The sequence below is a fragment of the Mercenaria mercenaria genome, chromosome 6, assembly GCF_021730395.1.
Source record: "Mercenaria mercenaria strain notata chromosome 6, MADL_Memer_1, whole genome shotgun sequence".
NCBI lineage: Eukaryota > Metazoa > Mollusca > Bivalvia > Venerida > Veneridae > Mercenaria > Mercenaria mercenaria.
This window is the reverse complement of record NC_069366.1, coordinates 32570259-32591880: the sequence shown is the minus strand read 5'-3', so window position 1 is coordinate 32591880 and position 21622 is coordinate 32570259. Positions and strand designations below refer to the sequence as shown.

At 36.6% G+C, this 21622-nt stretch overlaps 1 protein-coding gene across 1 annotated transcript in view; it reads left to right on the top strand.

The window, feature by feature from the left end:
- LOC123549228 (cleavage and polyadenylation specificity factor subunit 1-like) overlaps window positions 1–21622 on the top strand; it is a 120487-nt gene that overhangs the window by 54683 nt on the left and 44182 nt on the right. The window contains exons 19-25 of the mRNA XM_053545572.1: window positions 2441–2539; window positions 3038–3110; window positions 10810–10922; window positions 12775–12874; window positions 13442–13672; window positions 14214–14366; window positions 21022–21138. Coding sequence (XP_053401547.1) covers window positions 2441–2539; window positions 3038–3110; window positions 10810–10922; window positions 12775–12874; window positions 13442–13672; window positions 14214–14366; window positions 21022–21138 — 886 coding nt within the window. The remainder of the gene's footprint in view (window positions 1–2440; window positions 2540–3037; window positions 3111–10809; window positions 10923–12774; window positions 12875–13441; window positions 13673–14213; window positions 14367–21021; window positions 21139–21622) is intronic.

The following is a 21622-nucleotide window of genomic DNA, read 5'->3' as shown; positions in this document are numbered from 1 at the left end:
CAATGTACAGACTGCACAACAGAAGTCTTTTGATCCAAGGTCGGTGTAGCACTTGGAGGTCAAACATCAAACAGCTTGTAAGCTTATTGTGATCACTTACCATCTTTTGTGCTTAAGGTGACTGTCATCCATCCACACTTCTCTTCAAACAGCATCTCCTCTGAAACCACATGGTGGAAGTTGATTAAACTAATTGGCCGAATGAAATTGTTCAAATCATTTCCCTGGGGTAAAAATTGGCCCTGCCTGTGGAAGTCACTTGATTTACATTGACTTCTGTAGAAAAATCTTCTTTAAATGTGTAAGGCTCTGAGCTGTATTGTGTTTTGGTCCTCTACCAATTTATCCAAATTACTGGTCCCATCCTGGGGCTCATTTGTTTTCACAGACTTTTGTCAGAAAAACTTTAAAAAAGTTCTTTTCTAAAACCGCAATGCCCTGAGGTTATATTTTGGGTGTAGCATTGTATAGTGGTTCTTAAATCATGTCCCCTTGGGTCAAAATTGGCTTGGCCCTAGGGTTCATTTCTTTTACATAGACTTACATAGAAAATCTTCCTGTCTGAAATAATGATGCCCTGAGCTTAAGTATTCAGGTATGTTCAGGTTTAGAATTGGCAACCTATGGGGGTCAAATGTTATATACATAGAATTATATTAGAAAAACTTCTTGTCTTAAACCTCAGTTATTAAAGATTTTGTATTCAAAATTTTGTATTCAGCAGAGACACAAGTTCCGAATGTACATTTAATTTACCTCCCTTTTGTCTTGTTCAGTTATGGCCGCACAACAAAGTCAAACTGAAAATAAATTAATTCTAAAGCTAAATGGCAATAAAACATACATATTGTCACAATGTTTTTTGTTTTTTTTTAATAATTCTCTAATAGAAATGAAAAGTGAAACACAAAAAGTAATGTTGCTTAAATGCAGTTGATCAAATGCTGTTGATCACCATTAAATGTTTGTTAATACCCCAGTCACACATATGGCGCGGATAACTACATCTAGTCACGGATAGAAACGTAGTAATCCGTATCGATCTTACCTGTGCTGTATGGATTGGTACGGATCACTACATTTCTATCCATGGCTAGACGTAGCTATCCGCGCCATATGTGTGACTGGGGTATAAAGCCCATGCAAAATGTCAATCATTTCAGGTGTATAATTTATATACCTTACTCCTTACAAAATAATCTGATTTTTTGATTCTGTGATTTACAGAAACAATTCAGAAAAGAAAATTATGTCTGTAAGTTTTGTAAATAAGATCTCTTTTACAAAAAAGAAAAAAAAGTCACATGATTGTATGAATTATTTACTATCTATACCTTCCCTTCTATTGAATGTCTATACATTGCAATCTCTTTAGAGCAATACCCATGAGAAGTCAATTTTTATCTCACCGGACTGGCATTTCTGGCGATTTTACCCATGCCAGCAAAACCCGTCTGGCACCCCCATGCCAGATGACACTCATGCTGTTAATGACAACTAACAATTCATGCATTTATTCTGATTCTATGTTTTTAACCCGCTGGCTTAGCTCAATAGGGAGAGTGCAGATCACAGGGTTGTGAGTTCGATCTTTTGGTGGATGTATGTTCTTCATGATGATTTGATAGTAAGAAGACATTGTGTTTAAAATCTTTTGTCTCCACCTATGTTTCATGTGGGGACTTTGGCAGTTACTTGCAGAGAACAGGTTTGTACTGGTGCGGAATCCAAGAACACTGGTTAGATTAAACTGCCCACTGTTACATAACTGAAATACAGTTAAACGGCATTAAACCCATAACAAAATAAAAAAAATCTATGTTTTTATGTCAAATGCGATAAAAACTTAGAGCCTCATTACCACTAAAAACAGTGACCCTTGAACCAGATATTCCCATCTACATTTACAACCAGTGACAGATTAGTATAATCTGTATTTTAGACCACCTATGGAAAGAGACCACCTGTTCCTAAGACCACCTATTTCATTCTAATATGAAAAGTCCAGTATATTTTAACTTTGAGTAAAGATCATCTGCAACTCACTGACTAATAGTAACTCATATATATGTAAATCACTTTCTGGCTATAATGAGTGTGGTCTTTTGATACAGCTTGCCTGTACTTTTAAATCAATTATAAACATAACACTGCATGTATTCCTTTTCGGTTCCATATACAAATATATGTGAACACAAAACTAGAGCTGTTGTCTATATACTGTAGTCTTTGTCTGTTTAACTGTGATAATTCATTTATCACTACTCCAGAGGATTCCTGAAGTAATGTTAACAAGGGATCTCAGATGCGTTTCAGGTTGCAGTGATTCCCAACCCTGTACATTGTCCTTCAAATGAAATTTAAAAGTTTACACTCTAACATTTATGATAACCACACAGTTTGATTTCCAATAACCGTGTATATATCTGTATTATTGCAGCACAGTTGATGATGAGGATGAGCTGTTGTATGGGGATGATGATACCTCAGCTATAGACACCTCAGCTAATATCAGTATGAAGGAAGAGACAAAACCTAGGTAGGTTCACCAAGTATGTTTGTTCTTGATACATACACAGGTTGTTGATAATTTGGCCAGTATCAGTGTGAAAGAACAGACAAAACCTAGGAAAGTTTGTCCTGAAAACGAGTCGAAGTACCCAGTATGTTTATTTATGATACATACAGGTAATTTATAGTTTGGCCAGTGTCAGTGCAAAAGAATAAACAAAATAACAAAGAAACAAATAACTCCTTCAAATGGACATTGGCAAAACTACCCAAATTAAAACAAAAGTAGAAAGAAGACATGAATCTGGAGTAATCCTTGTTATGCACAGGTTAGAAAATTACTGCTTATGGACTTCATTGGCATTTGCCTCCACCAGTTCCACTAGAAATCATTTCTGAAAATTGATGTTAGTGCACTCAGTGTTGGCCTTGGATGGCAAATTGAATGCAAATTATAGTTTAAGATAAATGCATCAATGTGCTTGAAATTGGTTACAAATTATGTCATTTATTGATCTTGTTTTAGTAAGAAGACACAGAAGAAGGAAGTGAGGATATCCTATTGGTTGGCTGTTGCAAGAGAAAATGGATCATTGGAGGTACATGATTTTAAGGATAACTCTAGAATACGATTCTTACTGAAGCATGTATTTTTAGCTCACCTGTCACTTAGTGACAAGGTGAGGTTTTGTGATCACCCTTCGTCCGTCGTCTGTGCGTCTCGTGCGTCAACAATTTCGTGTCTGCACGATAGTGGTTTCGTTTATGATTTTATTTTAACCAAACTTGCACACAACTTGTATCACCATAAGATCACGGTTCCTTTCTTGAACCGGCCAGATCCCATTATGGGTTACAGAGATATGGCCCCTGAAAGGGCAAAAATTAGCTATTTTGACCTTGTCTGCACAATAGCAGCTTTATTTATGATTTGATTTTTACCAAACTGGCACACAACTTGTATCACCATAAGATCTTGGTTCCTTTCTTGAACTGGCCAGATTCCATTATGGGTTCCAGAGTTATGGCCCCTGAAAGGGCCAAAATTAGCTATTTTGACCTTGTCTGCACAATAGCAGCTTCATTGTGCCCCCCCCCCCCCCCCCCCCATGAGTGATGGGGGCATATAGATTTGGTCTTGTCCGTGCATCCGTGCGTCCGTCCGTGCGTCCGTCCGAAGTTCGTGACACGCTTAGCTCGAAAAGTATTTGATATAAATTGATGAAACCTTGCATGAGTCTTAATCATGATATGAACTTGTGCACCTCCTATTTTTCATCTGGCTCCACCCCCTATTTTCAGAGTTATGGCCCCTGAAATAGTCAAAAATGCACATTTTCACCTTGTGACACGCCTAGCTCAAAAAGTATTTGATATGGAATCATGAAACCTTGCATCAGTCTTAATCATGATATGAACTTGCGCACCTCCTATTTTTCATCTGGCTCCGTCCCCTATTTTCAGAGTTATGGCCCCTGAAATAGTCAAAAATGCACATTTTCACCTTGTGACATGCCTAGCTCAAAAAATATTTGATATAGATTCATGAAACCTTGCATGAGTCTTAATCATGATATGAACTTGTGCACCTCCTATTTTTCATCTGGCTCCACCCCCTATTTTCAGAGTTATGGCCCCTGAAATAGTCAAAAATGCACATTTTTACCTAGTGACACACCTAGCTCAAAAAGTATTTGATATAGATTCATGAAACCTTGCATGAGTCTTAATCATGATATGAACTTGCGCACCTCCTATTTTTCATCTGGCTCCACCCCCTATTTTCAGAGTTATGACCCCTGAAATAGTCAAAAATGCACATTTTCACCTTGTGACATGCCTAGCTCAAAAAATATTTGATATAGATTCATAAAATCTTGCATGAGTCTTAATCACGATATGAACTTGCGCATCTCCTATTTTTCATCTGGCTCCGCCCCCTACTTTCAGAGTTATGCCCCCTGAAATAGTCAAAAATGCACATTTTCACCTTGTGACATGCCTAGCTCAAAAAGTATTTGATATAGATTCATGAAACCTTGCATGAGTCTTAATCATGATATGAACTTGCGCACCTCCTATTTTTTGTTTGGGTCCACCCCCTATTTTTAGAGTTATGGCCCCTGAAATAGTCAAAAATGTACATTTTCACCTTGTGACACACCTAGCTCAAAAAGTATTTAATTTAAATGGTTGAAAACTTGCATAAGTCTTTATCATGATATCAACTTCCACACCTTTAATTTTTTGGCTGGCTCCACCCCCTTTTTTTATAGTTATGGCCCCTGAAATAGTAAAAAAATACACTTTTTCACCTAATTATGTGCCTAGCTCAAAAAGTATTTAGATGTAAATTCAGGAAACCTTGCTGGAGTCTTTATCGTGATGTGACCTTGCACACTTGGCATTCTTCTTGAGAATCTTAGCTCTGTAACAGAGTTATGGTCCTTGAAATAGCCAAAATAGGGGATTTTTGTTTGTGATGCTCATAGCTCAAAAGTAATGAATCCTTTGCATAAAATGTTTGTTGAGGCTTTACCCCATTAAGACTGCAAACATTTGAATTATTGCCCCTTATTTGTGACATATGTACCAGTGGGGGGCACACCCTGTGTCCTACAGACACATTCTAGTTTATGATTTTATTTTAACCAAACTTGCACACAACTTGTATCACCATAAGATCTTGGTTCCTTTCTTAAACTGGCCAGATCCCATAATGGGTTCCAGAGTTATGGCCCCTGAAAGGGCCAGAATTAGCTATTCTGACCTTGTCTGCACAATAGCAGCTTCATTTATGAATTGAATTTAATCAAACTTGCACAAAACTTGTGTCACCATAAGATCTCGGTTCCTTTTTTTAAACCGGCCAGATCCCTTAATGGGTTCCAGAGTTATGGCCCCTAAAAGGGCCAAAATTAGCTATTTTGACCTTGTCTGCACAATAGCAGCTTCATTTATGATTTGATTTTAACCAAACTTGCACACAACTTGTATTACCACAAGATCTTGGTTCCTTTCTTGAACTGGCCAGATTCCATCATGGGTTCCAGAGTTATGGCCCCTTAAATGTCCAAAATCGGTTATTTTGGCTTTTGCAGCCATATAGATACTTCATTTATGGTTTTATTTGATACAAACTTCCAAAATATCTTCAACAACAATAAATCTTGGATTCCATGACAAATCAGATCCAATCGTAGGTTCCAGAGTTATTTTATATCTGATTACCTCCCCTGATTGTAATCAAAATGGATTTATATCAGTAAGTACTTATAGGACTTATTTGAAATTTCATTATTGTCATTAGTTGGACTGAGCCAGTCAGGGTAGATAACTATGGACTGATTTTATGTCAAATTACCTCTCTTTATTTCAAATTAAAATGGGTATATCTCCGTAACTAATGAAGATACTGATCTGAAATTTCATTTATGTCAACAGATTTATTTGGCAGATCCTTCTTTTGTTCACTTACAATAATTTTTTCCTTTTACGTTACTATAAATAGCTTATTTTTAGTAACTTTTTAGCTCACCTGTCACATAGTGACAAGGTTTTTGTGATCATGCAGCGTCCGTCGTCCGTCCGTGCGTCAGTCCGTCCGTCTGTAAACTTTTGCTTGTGACCACTCTAGAGGTTACATTTTTTGTGGGATCTTTATGAAGTTGGTCAGAATGTTCATCTTGATGATATCTAGGTCAAGTTCGAAACTGGGTCACGTGCCATCAAAAACTAGGTCAGTAGGTCTAAAAATAGAAAAACCTTGTGACCTCTCTAGAGGCCATATATTTCACAAGATCTTCATGAAAATTGGTCAGAACGTTCATCTTGATGATATCTAGGTCAAGTTCGAAACTGGGTCACATGCCGCCAAAAACTAGGTCAGTAGGTCAAATAATAGAAAAACCTTGTGACTCTCTAAAGGCCATATTTTTCATGGGATCTGTATGAAAGTTGGTCTGAATGTTCATCTTGATGATATCTAGGTCAAGTTCGAAACTGGGTCACGTACGGCATACATGTGATAAGTTCAGAATCCCAAAACTGGAGGTTTGCCATTTTTCAGCTGGAGTTGGGGTCTCAAAACTGGAGGTTTTTTATCGACAAAAATTAAGTGCGCGGACACAAAATTTAGAGACAAAATCCAACATTTTAGGCCACACAATAACGCGTAAGTCTACACCAGAAGAAACAATCCTCATAACTCTTGATTAGAACTTTCACAGAATTATGCCACTTTTTAACTTACATTTTTTTGTTAAAAGTTTTATATAATGTCTAATATCTCTGTTACATTCAAAGCTATTGACTATTATGCCCCCTTTACTGGCAAAGCTTTAATTGCCCCTTTTACTGGCAAAACTTTCAGAGTCGATCACTGAGAAAAGTCGAGCATGCTGTCTTACAGAAGCTCCCTCTTGTTCTAACTTTAAACTTTCTTAACAGATTAAATTTGTAGAATCAAAGTCTCAATTAAGGTCTGAAATGGTGGTGCACATGCATTAACATTATTCTACTCGAAGACTGAAAAAAAAACGAAGCTCTAAATTGGTCTGAACACAACTCATAAATATTATGTAAATTCCTTACCCCACCCACTTTCGTATAAAAATACTGATCATTAATGATTTTGACGTGAAAAACAGAAAACAGAAATGCATCAACACGTATTTACCCTTACCAAAATAATGTAGATTGATGATTTCAAATCAGTGAGTGTGTGTTTTCATCCATTTTTCAATGAAATAAGTCCGATTTTATTAGCAAATTAATTTGGTAAACATTGGAAGAAAATGGCGTAACTGCATAAGGGGAAATAACATTCATTTTCTAAAAATAGTAATGGGATGGTTTTTCCAACAATTATTTATGTGATTTTATTATAGAACAAAACTTTTCTTTGAATAATCAAAAAATCATTTCAGCTGGGAATTATTTCTTATGACTGGGAGTTTTTTGGCTTCAAACTGGTAAAAAATGGAGCCTAATTGGCATTGAGAATGGACCGATATTAGGCCACGTGAGACAGGTGGAAAAGGTCCAGCTTGTCTAATCCCTTATCAAAACAAACAATTAATCATGTTATCAAAATTCACCTATGAAAAACAACTCTTTCCTCCAGCTACATGTGTGTCAAACATGTATAATACACAACAGTCCGTGACACTTCGATTTACTGTGTAAACATGTTTTGGCACTCCTCGGTAATTATCAACCCAGTCATAATACTGATTTTTTTTTTTTTGAAAAGCGGGAGAATTATGGTTTTGGTCGGGAGACGGGAGGCAAGGTGAAAAAATCGGGATTTTGACCCTCCTGCGCGGGAGATCACATGTATGCGTACGGTCAAAAACTAGGTCAGTAGGTCTAAAAATAGAAAAACCTTGTGACCTCTCTAGAGGCCATATGTTTCATGAGATCTTCATGAAAATTGGTCAGAATGTTCAACTTGATGATATCTAGGGCAGTTTTGAAAGTGGGTCACGTGCCATCAAAAACTAGGCCAGTAGGTCAAATAATAGAAAAACCTTGTGACCTCTCTAGAGGTCATATTTTTCATGGGATCTGTCTGAAAGTTGGTCTGAATGTTCATCTTGATGATATCTAGGTCAAGTTCGAAAATGGGTCACGTACGGTCAAAAACTAGGTCAGTAGGTCTAAAAATAGAAAAACCTTGTGACCTCTCTAGAGGCCATACTTGTGAATGGATCTCCATAAAAATTGGTCAGAATGTTCATCTTGATGATATCTAGGTCAAGTTTTAAAGTGGGTCACGTGCCATCAAAAAGTAGGTCAGTAGGTCAAATAATGAAAAAACGTTGTGACCTCTCTAGAGGCCATATATTTCATGGGATCTGTATGGAAGTTGGTCTGAATGTTTATCTTGATGATATATAGGTCAAGTTTGAAACTGGGTCAACTGCAATTAAAAACTAGGTCAGTAGGTCTTGAAAGAGAAAAACCTTGTGACCTCTCTAGAGGCCATACCCTTGAATGGATCTTCATGAAAATTGGTCAGAATGTTCACCTTGATATCTAGTTCAAGTTTGAAACTGGGTCATGTGCCATAAAAAACTAGGTCAGTAGGTCAAATAATAAAAAAACCTTGTGACCTCTCTAGAGGCCATACTTTTCACGGGATCTGTATGAAAGTTGGTTTGAATGTTCAGCTTGATGATATCTAGGTCAAGTTTGAATCTGGGTTTACTGCGGTCAAAAACTAGGTCAGTAGGTCTAAAATTATTAAAATCTTTTGACCTCTCTGGAGGCCATATTTTTCAATGGATCTTCATGAAAATTGATCTGAATGTTCACATTGATGATATCTAGGTCATTTTCGAAACTGGGTCACGTGTGGTCAAAAACTAGGCCAGTAGGTATAAAAATAGAAAAACCTTGTGACCTCTCTAGAGGCCATATTTTTCATGAGATCTTCATAAAAATTAAGTGAGAATGTTCACCTTGATGATATCTAGGTAAAGTTCAAAACAGGGTCACATACCTTCGAAAACTAGGTCAATAGGTCAAATAATAGAAAAACCTTGTGACCTCTCTAGAGACCATATTTTTCAATGGATCTTCATGAAAATTGGTCAGAATTTTTATCTTGAGAATATCTAGGTCATGTTCAAAACTGGGTCACATGAGCTCAAAAGCTAGGTCACTATGTCAAATAATAGAAAAAACGACGTCATACTCAAAACTGGGTCATGTGGGAAGAGGTGAGCGATTCAGGACCATCATGGTCCTCTTGTTTATTATTGGCCGTAGGGAAAAACCAAGACCACTTTTCTGTGGTACAACATGGATGGTACCTCCAATTTTTAGGTGTATTTTGACATATCTGTACCTTGTAAGAATTTTTTTTCTTTTTGGTTAAATTTCTTCCCTTTGTTGTTCCTGTCCTTTGGACTTAGATATTTTTTCCGAGGACCTTCTTGTCCTCAAGTGCAATGATAACAGGTGAGCGATATAGGGCCATCATGGCCCTCTTGTTACAAAAGAATATATTATAATTTCTGTTTTTGTTTTGGGTTTAACGCTGTTTTTCAACAGTATTTCAGTTATGTAACGGCGGGCAGTTAACCTGACCTGAGTGTTCCTGGATTCTGTCCCAGTACAAACCTGTTCTTCGCAAGTAATTGCCAACTTCCCCACATGTATCAGAGGCGAAGGACGAATGATTTCAGACACAGTGTTATTTATCAAATTGTCACGGAGAACATACGCCTTGCCCAGGGCTCGAACTCACAACTCCGAGATCCATAGATCTGCGCTCTCCCTATTGAGCTAAGCGGACGGGCTCAACATTTCCGACTGGGGAATACATAATTATCTGATTGAAGAAAACAGTTCAGAATGAAGAATACAGTTTAGATTAGCAAATGCATATCTGTTTGCAGAAGGACACACTTCTTATTTTATGAGAATTCATTTCTGACTGCAGAATACATTTCAAACTGAAGTATGAATTTCTAACTGCAGAATACATGGGATTCTGTTAAATAGTCTGAAAGTCTACTTTCCAAAGCCTGAAATATCGTTTTCCAATAGAGTCATATTTCCAATAGAGCCATATTTGTCATATTTCCAGCAGAATCATATTTCATATTTCCAATAGAGTTATATATCCAAGAGTCATACTTCATATTTCCAATAGAGCCATATTTCCCAATAGAGTCACATTTCATATTTCCAATAGAGCCATATTTCCAATAGTCATATTTCATATTTCCAATAGAGTCATATTTCATATTTCCAGTAGAGTCACATTTCATATTTCCAGTAGAGTCATATTTCCAAGAATCATATTTCATATTTCCAATAGAGTCATATTTCATATTTCCAGTAGAGTCATATTTCCAAGAATAATATTTCATATTTCCAATAGAGCCATATTTCATATTTCCTATAGTCATATTTCCAATAGAGCCATATTTCATATTTCCAATAGAGTCATTTTTCAGGTAGTCATATAAGAAAATTCTGGCAGTCAAAAGCCTGAAATCAAGACCAGTTCTGAAAAATCCCAGGCCTGTAGATTTAACCTGCAGAATATATTTCAGAATGTAGAATACATTGCTGACATAAGAATACATTTCTGATTGAATACATTGCTGACATAAGAATACATTTCTGATTGAAGAATACATGTCTGACAGAAGAATACATTTCTGACATAGTAATTTTAAAATCCTTTTCGTAATGGAAGAATACATTTCTGACAGAAAAAAGTTTAACTGTATCATACGTTCTGACAAATGTTTAACAATAACTGTATTATATTATCTTCAGATCTTAAGTTTACCAGATTTTAAGATAGCATACTATGTGAAGACGTTCCCAATTGGTCAGAAAGTGTTGGTGGATACAGGGAGTCAGAAAGAGTTGGGGGCCAGCAAATCAGGGTACAAGAAGATATTTATTTTTAGATTATTATCTGTTTAACACATTTTCAATTGAGTGCAGTTTTAAGGATGCATTAAAGCTTTGTAATGTTACCATGGAAAATCCTTGCAGTTGTAAAGTGACACATGTGGAAAAACCTTTCACCAGTTTGCTGAATAAAGACAAGTTCAGAAAGACTGTACCCATATACTATATCCTGTAATGAATAAAACTTGTTAAGAGCAAAATATTTCATAAAAATTGCTTTTCGACACAAAAGTAATCAATTCACATTTTACTGATTTGTAAATTTCTTTGGCCATTGCTAGCTTCAGTTAAACATGATTGTGTGCATATTACATTAAAAGCATCAACCCTTGCCTTACAGTTTGACTTCTGTGTAATATAAATCAAAGGTGCATATTGGACATTCATGTATAAAACATGTAATGAAGTTTTGACATGGACAAAAAAAAACCAAAAACAAAGAATTGAAATCAAATGCTTGCAGTGTTTACCTTAAACTGCTCCATTTTGGCAGGAAAATGAGAATTAGATTAAAGTCCTTCCGCAGTAAATGAATGGCTAATTTTGCCATGGATAATATATCCATAAGGAATTTGTAATAAAGCTGTAACAGTTCGAAAAGATCGTAACTGTCCAGAAGACAATCACTGTGGTCAACAAATACGAGCTATTACGGTTTTATTCCGGTTCTAATAAGTCCAGTTCTAATAAGGTTAATTAAGGTTCAGTTACTATTGCATTAGAGATTTATAACATACAAATTTGCAAAACCTCTTTTTTCATACCCCTCCGGAGCAATCCGGGTATGGGAATCCAGAACTCCTCCGCAAGCCGATCTTGGGCAGTGTGATTCTAGCTTAAAGTAACTTTTATCTTTCAAACTGTTAACTGTTAAATGTTAATTTGAATAAAAAAGACTTGGATCTAATATTTCTATTATCTATATTCTCTTTGTGAATATGTGAATATTTTTTTAAAATTTTTTGTGACCGCTCAATGTCGGCGTCAGTCGTGCGTCATGCATTGTCCGTCGTGCATCCGTCAACATTTTTCTAAAAAAATCTTCTTCTTGAAAACCACTGGGCAGAATTACACCAAACATCACAGAAATGATCCTTGGATGGCCCCCTTTCAAAATTGTTCAAAGAATTGAATTCCATGCAGAAGGAAGAACTTTGAAAATCTTCCTGTCTAAAAACACCAAGGCACAGAGCCTTGATATTTTGGGTGTGACATCATCTAATGGTCCTCTGAAGATTGTTCAAATTGTGCCCCTGGTGTGAAAAGAGGCTCCACCCGTGGGGTCCCAAGTTTTACATAGACTTATATAGGAAAAAGACTTTAAAATTCTTCTTGTCTGAAACAAGACCTTGGCCTTTGATATTTGGTATGTTGCATTGCCTAGTATTCCTCTACCAAAATTGTTCAAATTATGCCCCAGGGGTGAAAAGAGGCCCTGCCCTAGGGGTCCAAAGTTTAACATAGACTTATATTAGAAAAAAAAATCTTACCTTCAAGTTCAAGGCCTAGGCCTTTGATATTTGGTATGTAGCATTGCCTAGTGGATCTCTAACAAGTTTGTTCAGATTGTGCCCCTGGGGCATAAATTATCAGGGGGGAATGATGAATTGTTTGTAAGATCGTCACATTTTCTGAAATGTTGATCCAATTTACAATGCTGAATGCTGGACATTTACTTTAAAGGTAGTCCATCAGCACCTGCAATGTAAAGGCAGGGTGACATGTAAAGTCAGTTTACATGGCAACCCAATTTTATCAAAATAAAGGGTAGTGGTAGGATAAAAAACATATAAGTGACATGATAATCATCTTTTTTTTTTTCAGGTCAGGTTTAAGCCAAGATAAGAACGTTACTGATACAATGTCTATACATGAGGTTTTACTGGTTGGATTAGGTCAGCAGAAATCTCGGCCTTACCTTCTGGTCAGTTGAAAGTTATGTAAAGATAATCTTTAGTGATTTGAGTTTCATATATAAACGAATATTTGCTACATAATGCATTAGTGACACATGTATGACAAGGCTGCTATTATTAATTTTGATACTGATGTATTGACAATATGGACAAGTCAGTGATATATTGGTTATTAATACAAAACATACGAAGTTACAATGGAAAAAGAGCACATGTAATTTAGAAATGGTTCCCTTTGATATTCAAAGAAAATCAGTATACCAAGTAACTACAGGTTTATTTTTATCATAACTAAGCTTGGTTTTGGTACAGATCTTTTAACAAAATTGCCAGCCAAAATAATAGCAATGCCATGAAAGCCTTTTAGTTTACTTTTAGTTTGAACACAGATTTCTATCTTGATATTCAGGTAAGATGGGTGAAGGCATACATTAATGGATATTCGGTTGTTGTACACTCAGATACAAAATATATGAAAGTTAAACCTCCATGATAGAAGATTTTGTGTAATCTAATTATGTCATGTAATTCAGGGGAGAAGATTTTGAGTAACCTAATTATGTCATGTAATTCAGGCAAGAGTAGAGGATGGTTTGTTGATCTATGAAGCATTCCCGTATTACCAGTCAAAGGCAGAGAATCACCTTAAAATACGCTTCAAGAAGGTTCAGCATAATCTGATACTGAAGGAACGTAAAGTGAAGTTTCGGAAGAGAGGCGAGGAGATTATAGATGAGTTTGACGAGCTAAAAAATGACCAGGGACAGTGGTTTAGATACTTTGATGATATCTCAGGATATAGTGGTGTAAGTACTCTGTACAGAGATAATGATTGATATCTAGGGACCTGTTTAGTCAAGTAGATAAGGTCCCTGTCTTTGAATCACCAGTGTTTGTGATACCAGTGTAGAATTCTTGTGTGTGAAGAAGGGCATTTGCGGCTAAGTGGCTAAGGTCAGTGATTCAAATAACTTACTCTTCGCTGATATAGACTCCTTGCTTGTGATGTAAAGTATATCAGAATATGGAAGTTGATTTCAAAATGTTGATGGTTCTACCAGGGTGCCTCTCTGTTATGTCGCCATATGACCTAAACTCTGACAGTGTAGCTTAAAATTTAATAAGACTAACAAAAAATTATCTTGCTGATTCTAGGGCTGCATAGGCAAAGTACCAGCTGACATTCCTGGTTGATTATAACAACCAAAATTGAAAAAGATTAGTTTTCACTCATCTAGAAACTGTAAGGACTTCATATAATAAGGGGTTATAGTAGCAGTTTTTGATATTTATAATGGTTATTTTTACAAGTCACTACCAGGTAAAATTTGTGTTATTTATTTTCAGGTATTTATATGTGGTCCCTACCCCCACTGGTTGTTTATGACACAGAGGGGATCTCTCAGAATACACCCTATGGGAATTGATGGAGCCATCACATGCTTCGCTCCATTCCATAATGTGAATTGTCCTAAAGGATTCCTCTACTTTAATAAACAGGTAGGCCCCTACTAGGATATTTATGCCCCACTTCGAAGAAAGAGGGGTTTATTGTTTTGCAGATACCGGTATGTCTGTTGGTCAGTCAGTCGGTCGGTATGTAGACCAATCCGTTTCCGGATGATAACTCAAGAATGCTCGGGCCTAGGATCATGAAAGTTGATAGGGAGATTGGTCATAACCAGCAGATGACCCCTATTGATTTTGAGCTCAGTAGGTCAAAGGTCAAGATCACAGTGACCTAGAATAGTTAAATGGTTTCCCGATGATAACTCAAGAAGGCTTAAGGTGGGTCGATACCTTATTCGTCAAATATGGCATTCCCTCCGATTTTGATGAAACTTGGTCCAACTGTAGCACTATGGTTCTAAACTATTTTTCCGTCATCTTGGCAACAATGCTTTATCAGTGATGACGTCACGAACGTCACAACGAAGGGCGCCAAAATGTCAAAATACTGCCGTTTTGAGTCCTCTAAAATGCTTAATTATGATTTAAAATCAGCGAAACTGTACATTTTGAAACTTTATTTAATTTATATTAGGACTAGTGTGTTTGTAAGTGGTATCGCATCATATTACAACGGACATTTATCATTTGATAAAGCAAACCATGTTCCTTCTGATATAAAATTTTGACAAAAAATCGGCAAATATACGCGAAAATGACATCTTTAAAAATCTACAGGCCCATTAAAAGTCTGAATTTCGGCACAAGTGATCAATTTGCAAATGAAATGTCAAATAAAAAAAGGAACTTTCAGTTTTTCACAATATTGTGTTGAAGACAAACTGTCCTTCCGATTTTTGGACGTACAACTCAACGTTTTGACGTTAGATGCCAAGTACGTAAAGCGCACCATAGCAATTTGATATCTATACACGTGTTTGTTCTTCGTTCTACGAGGAGATCACATAATAAGCAAATATAACTAAGGGTAAATTAATTGTAAACTTTGATATCGTATCGTGCGTAGTTGATAAAAGTAAGTGAATGTTATAAGGACAGTTCCAGAATTAATTGTATGGGAGGGTCGGAAGGCAATTTTGGAAAGAAAAAGAAGAAGAAAAAAAAAACCCATACTTTTTTATTTTCTTCCAACCCCACTTCCCATGATTTTTGATTTTCCTCCACCCCCACTACCTATAATTATGAATTTTCTACTAACTCCCACCACCTACAATTACTAAATGTACAAAAATCAAAACATGGAGAGAGTCTGTGGAATTTACTGTTTTACCTTTCTACATCTCAAAAACGTCTAAGAGTCACCAACATGCTTCATTCCGCTTTGAAAATTTGCCGTTAGAATGGAAAAATGTCTAAACCCCACCCATCTGATTTATTATAAGCTCACCTGTAAAACATGTTCGTTTACAGCTTCCAACCCAGCACTTCAAGAAGTGAGTGACCAGAACAAGTGAAACAATCGTCATTACATACCTGTTAGTGTTTAAATGTTAACATCCTTTCTTATTTTTGAAACCATGAATATAATATTAAATACTCGAATAAAAAAATCATAAGAGCCTGTGACGGACGAACAGACACGATATAAATTCAAGCTCTTAAGCATGCATTTTTATTTGTTGTAGAGCATTTTGTTAACAATAACATAAAAGCTTCAACACAATGTTGACGCAGAAATATAACACTAAAACGTAATTTTCTATAAGCATTCTGTCATTACCGAAGGAACATCATGGAAGGCACATGCTGTTTTCCCGCCAAAATACAAAGAAGAAACGTCTGCTTCCCTATCTGTCAAGAAGACCCGATATTTACGCATATTCAAGCCGAATTTCAATTACGTTTCCAGCTTGACGTTTACATCTTCCGAACAGTGTACGAAAATGTATATAGTGATCTAGCACAGTTTCTATTGAAATATGGTACATGTATTGGAAGAATCATATTGTGTCATTCAAACATACATGTATCATGCCTTCATGCCCTGACGCCGACAAGACTTGTGATTTATTTGAACAGTCATGATTTATGGAAATTCAGTCATCCGTTTTTCAAATAATAGAGTCAGTGGCACAGTGGTTAGCAGGTTGTACTACAACGCCAGCGGTCCGGGTTCGATTCCCGGTCGCGGCTGATATCCCGACTAGTGTTCAGTGCAGGGTGATATGCTTAAATTGGTACTGTTTCCAGCAGTATCGGCCTAGACAGGATGCTGGGGAGGTAAATATGACACCTGCCGTGGGCTCGGCTGGAAATAAGTTGTTCCATCCATTCCAGGTGGGGACTTCCGTCGACTACCCACGTTAAACAAGAAACTTTAACTTTTTTTAATGATTTCACGCAGTACATGTTTTAGTAATCTTCTTTTAAAGGCATTGACCTCTAGATCCTATGACAACAAAAAAGAAATAACATAGATATCAAAAATTATTGCTATAATTCTTAAGGTTTTAAAACTACTCTCTTGATTTGGTAGTTTAAGACAGATTAGAAACAAAAAATCGTGTTCTAATGGTCAAAACTTGACTGAACTTCAAGCGAAAATCTGGAGGCCAGTGCCTTTAAATGGCTAAACGTGAAAGTATCTTGTGCTTTTTGTCTACATACTGTTTAACCTATAATGGAAATAATGTAAGACTGGTTATATTTAGGAAAAGGTGTGAAATATTTCGCATGTCACATTTTTGTTTTACTTCAGCGTAATATTCTTTTTAGGATGCTACTTTGTCATTAATACTTCTAACTGCAAAAATGCACTTATTTATGATAGGTCTGTCTATTATTTACATTAATCTGGGGGCAAAATATGATTGGAAACTAACAGAAGATAAGTTCATATTGCAAATCAGATAAGCATGCAGGTATTTTAAAGAAACCGATGTTCGCGATTTTTTACAGTTTAACTTTGCAGTGAAGCATAAGGGATTTAACTGAAAAAATGTAGTTCAGATACATGTTAAGCCACGTATTAGAAGAGAAAACATTTGCGTAACTCCGTAGTAAATATAATTGTATGCAACATTAGTGACTTCACATAATTGTAAACGAGAATGACTGCTGGGAATATTATACTGTTGGTTTTCTTAGAGATTTACACATTTTGTTGTGGAAAAAAAGGTTTCCAAATCGGCTAGTGCTTCACAAATATATCAAAATACCTGAGGCAGATATGTCCTTAATATCGATGATGACGATATAACAATTCCGTCGGCATTGGATAATGAAATCGGTAGCATTGATTTATCAACATATGATTTTGTGTGGAATTGCACGATGAATCTGTACGCCTGTTTTAAGTAGTCGTGCGGCATGTAAAAATTCGACTAATATTAGGGAAAAGTGATTTACATGCAAGAAAAAAAAATACTCAATTTACGCATGTTTTCGTTTCGGCCTGCTTCGATGTCATTTAACTACATTCTATTTCTTTTTCCCCGGTTCAGTTTTTGGTGCGTATGCGAAACAGCCATTACTTAGATACTCATACGCGCAACGTGCCAGACAGAATACACGTGCGAATGAAGGGCGGGATTAAGGACACTGACTGCAAATTCAGTGGGAACGAGACAAAAAAAAAAAACAACGAAATATTAAATGAACATAAATAAAAGGAAAGATCATATTTCTTAGATCGGTGATGTCAAAATTAGGTTCCGTGTATCGCGGTCAGTTAAGTAGCGACTTGTAGTTAAAAAGGAAGGAAAATGTTCTTGCGTGAAACCCAGATAGCTGGTAGTGCGTCAAAGATGCATAATAATTTCCCTAAGTTGTTGGCTCATGAATACAGTTGAAATGGACCTAAGATATAATGCAAACGTCCAAAGCGGAACGATGCAAACAATAAGCAACGTCGATAAAACGTTGCGTTTTACGTCCAAAAGTCCAAAAACCGGAAGGACAGTTTGTTTTCAACACAATATTGTGAAAAACTGAAAACGTAAAGTTCCCTTTTTTATTTGACATTTCATTTGCAAATTGATCACTTGTGCTGAAAATCAGACTTTTAATGGGCCTGTAGATTTTTAAAGATGTCATTTTTGCGTATATTTGCCGATTTTTATGCCCCCACCACTTTGGGGGGGGCATATAGATTTGCGCTTGTCCGTCCGTCCTTCCGTCCGTCCGTCCTTCCGAAAATGTTGTGTCGCGCGTAGCTCTGAAAGTATTTGACGTAGAGTCACAAAACTTTACAGGAATGTTGGTCAGCATGTGTAGTTGTGCACCTGGGGTTTCGCGTCCGGATTCATTCAGTCATGTAGAAGTTATGGCCCCTGACTTTGTAAAAATTGGTCATTTTAATGTTGTGTCGTGTGTAGCTCTGAAAGTATATGACGTAGAGTCACAAAACTTTACAGGAATGTTGGTCAGCATGTGTAGTTGTGCACCTTGGGTTTCGCGTCCGGATTCATTCAGTCATGTAGAAGTTATGGCCCCTGACTTTATAAAAATTGGTCATTTTAATGTTGTGTCGCGCCTAGCTCCAAAAGTATATGACCTAGAGTCACAAAACTTTACAGGCATGTTGGTCAGCATGTGTAGTTGTGCACCTGGGGTTTCGTGTCCGGATTCATCCAGTCATGTAGGAGTTATGGCCCCTGACTTAGTAAAAAAATGGTCATTTTAATGTTGTGTCGCGCATAGCTCCAAAAGGATTTGACCTAGAGTCACCAAAGTTTACAGGAATGTTGGTCAGCATGTGCAGTTGTGCACCTGGGGTTTTGCGTCCGGATTCATCCAGTAGGAGTTACGGCTCCTGACTTAGTAAAAAATTGGTCATTTTAATGTTGTGTCGTGCCTAGCTCCAAAAGTATTTGACCTAGAGTCACCAAAGTTTACAGGAATGTTGATCAGCATGTGCAGTTGTGCACCTGGGGTTTCGCATCCGGATTCATTCAGTATTGTAGGAGTTCTGGCCCCTGACCTGGGAAAAAATTGTCATTTTTGGCCCCTGACCTGGGAAAAAATTGTCATTTTAATGTCATGTAGTGGGGGCATCTGTGTCCCATGGACACATTTCTAGTTTGTCAAAATTTTATATCAGAAGGAAATGGGCTGCTCAATAAAATTATAAATGTCCGTTGTAATGTGGTGCAATACCACTTAAAAACACACTAGTCCATATGTGAATTAGATCAAGTATCATATTGTGAAGTTTCGCTTATTTTAAATCTTGATTAGATATTTTAGAAGACCTATTACGGCGGATTTTGGGCATTTTGGCGCCCTACGTTGCGACGTTCGTGACGTCATCACTGATTACTTATTGTTGCCAAGACGACTGAAAAATAAAAAAGGAACCATAGCGCTATAGTTGGACCAAGTTTCATCAAAATCGGAAGGAATGTCATATTTGATGAATAAGGTATCGACCCACCTTAAGCCTAGGATCATGAAACTTGATAGGGAGGTTGATCATGATCAGCAGATGACCCCTATTGATGTTGAGATCAGTAGGACTAAGGTCAAGGACACAGTGACCCAGAACAGTTAAACAGTTTCTGGATGATAACTCAAGAACGCTTGGGCCTAGGATCATGAAACTTAATAGGGAGGTTGATCATGACCAGCAGATGACCTCTATTTATTTTAAGGTCAAAGGTCAAGGTCACATTTACCCAGAACAGTAGAACTTTTGTATACAATGACCAAATAATTTCTGTTCCATGTGCAATTACTGAATGCATCAAGGAGGACATTCCGTGTTCTACAAGCTCTTGTTATTTTTATTATACCATGGTTTATACAATGGTTTTAAATAAATGTTTGTTATGATTGCAGTTTTATGTATATCAGAGCAAAAGAGTAATATGCAAATCTTATGGCAGGACATATGAACAAAAAATCAAGCCACATGATGGAAAAACATTTGTGCAAGTGGTATGAATTTATAGGGAATAATATAAGATGGGAAAATTGTATTGAAGCATTTACGCTAGGTAAAGTGATACAAAAAGTATGTTCTTTTGTATTTTGTCACTCATTGAACAACATTTTAAGATTGTTACATGTTTTAAGATATATTCCAACAATAGTTTTATCCAAATACTGTGAAATTGTTTGTGGGAGACTAATAGCCAAGTAGTTTGATGTTGAGCGGTCCAGTCTATGAAATCAGTAAGTAAAATTTCCATTTATTTTTATATGAAGTAATTCATGAGTCCATATACTAACCAAATAGCTGTTCCAATACCGATGAAATTAAGTGGACTCTCAACAGAAACTGTCCAAAAGATACAGAAAAAAAATGATTCCTTCAAATTCATATAATTTAGTTGGCATGAAGTTAAGTATTTTTAAACTGTCCTGAAGATAGTGAAAGATAATGATGTCTGCAAAATCATTTAACTTAGTGTACATGAAATTTTGTGGTTTTGACCAAAACAGCTGTTTGGTGGGGGCATGGATTTCTTGATTTCAAGTTTTGAAGAGAAAACGAATGGGATTTATATTTGCTTTTTGGGATTTAATTTCCTGGATGGATGCCACCTTAATATCTTGAAAATTAACCCTCCACAGAAGTTAATGATTTTACAGCAAAAAATGTCCTGAACTTAAACTAGGTATAGAAAATGAAACCATTCATTTCCGTGGCTTAAGAAATGAATACTTCTATTAAAGGTTGTTCTTTTTTATTGAGTAGGTACAACTGGAATTTTTACTAATAGATGTTTTCATTTTGTTTCAGGGCGAGCTGCGAATCTCAGTATTACCCACCCACTTAACATATGACGCTCCCTGGCCGATACGGAAAGTACCTCTTAGATGTACACCACATTTCATTATCTATCACACAGACAGTAAGGTAAATATAGTATTATATCAGTATTACCCTACCATTTAGCATAGACACCCCATGACTCATACGTAAAGTACCTCTTAGATGTACACCACATTTCATTATTTATAGTACAGACAGTAAGAAAAATAGAGATTGGTAAATCTTGTTCATGGATCTTTGTCTTTAACTATAATCTTAAAATTAGATGTTGATAGACCATTGTGGTCAAACTAAAAAATGAAGACTAAATCACATGCCTCTCACTTAGCAGGTTAAATACCCACTTGGAATGTATAATTTTTCATATGGGGCAGCTACCCAGTTGGCTGGCAGAAGGTTGTTTGTTCAATAGACCTGACTTAACTTTCCTGATGTTTTATACCATTTTACTTATACAGTAAGTATACTAGCGAAAGGAACCACCTCGGTAGCCTAGTGGTAGAGCGTCCGCTTCGAGTGCGGGAGGTCGTGGGTTTGATCCCCGGCCGCGTCATACCAAAGACGTAAA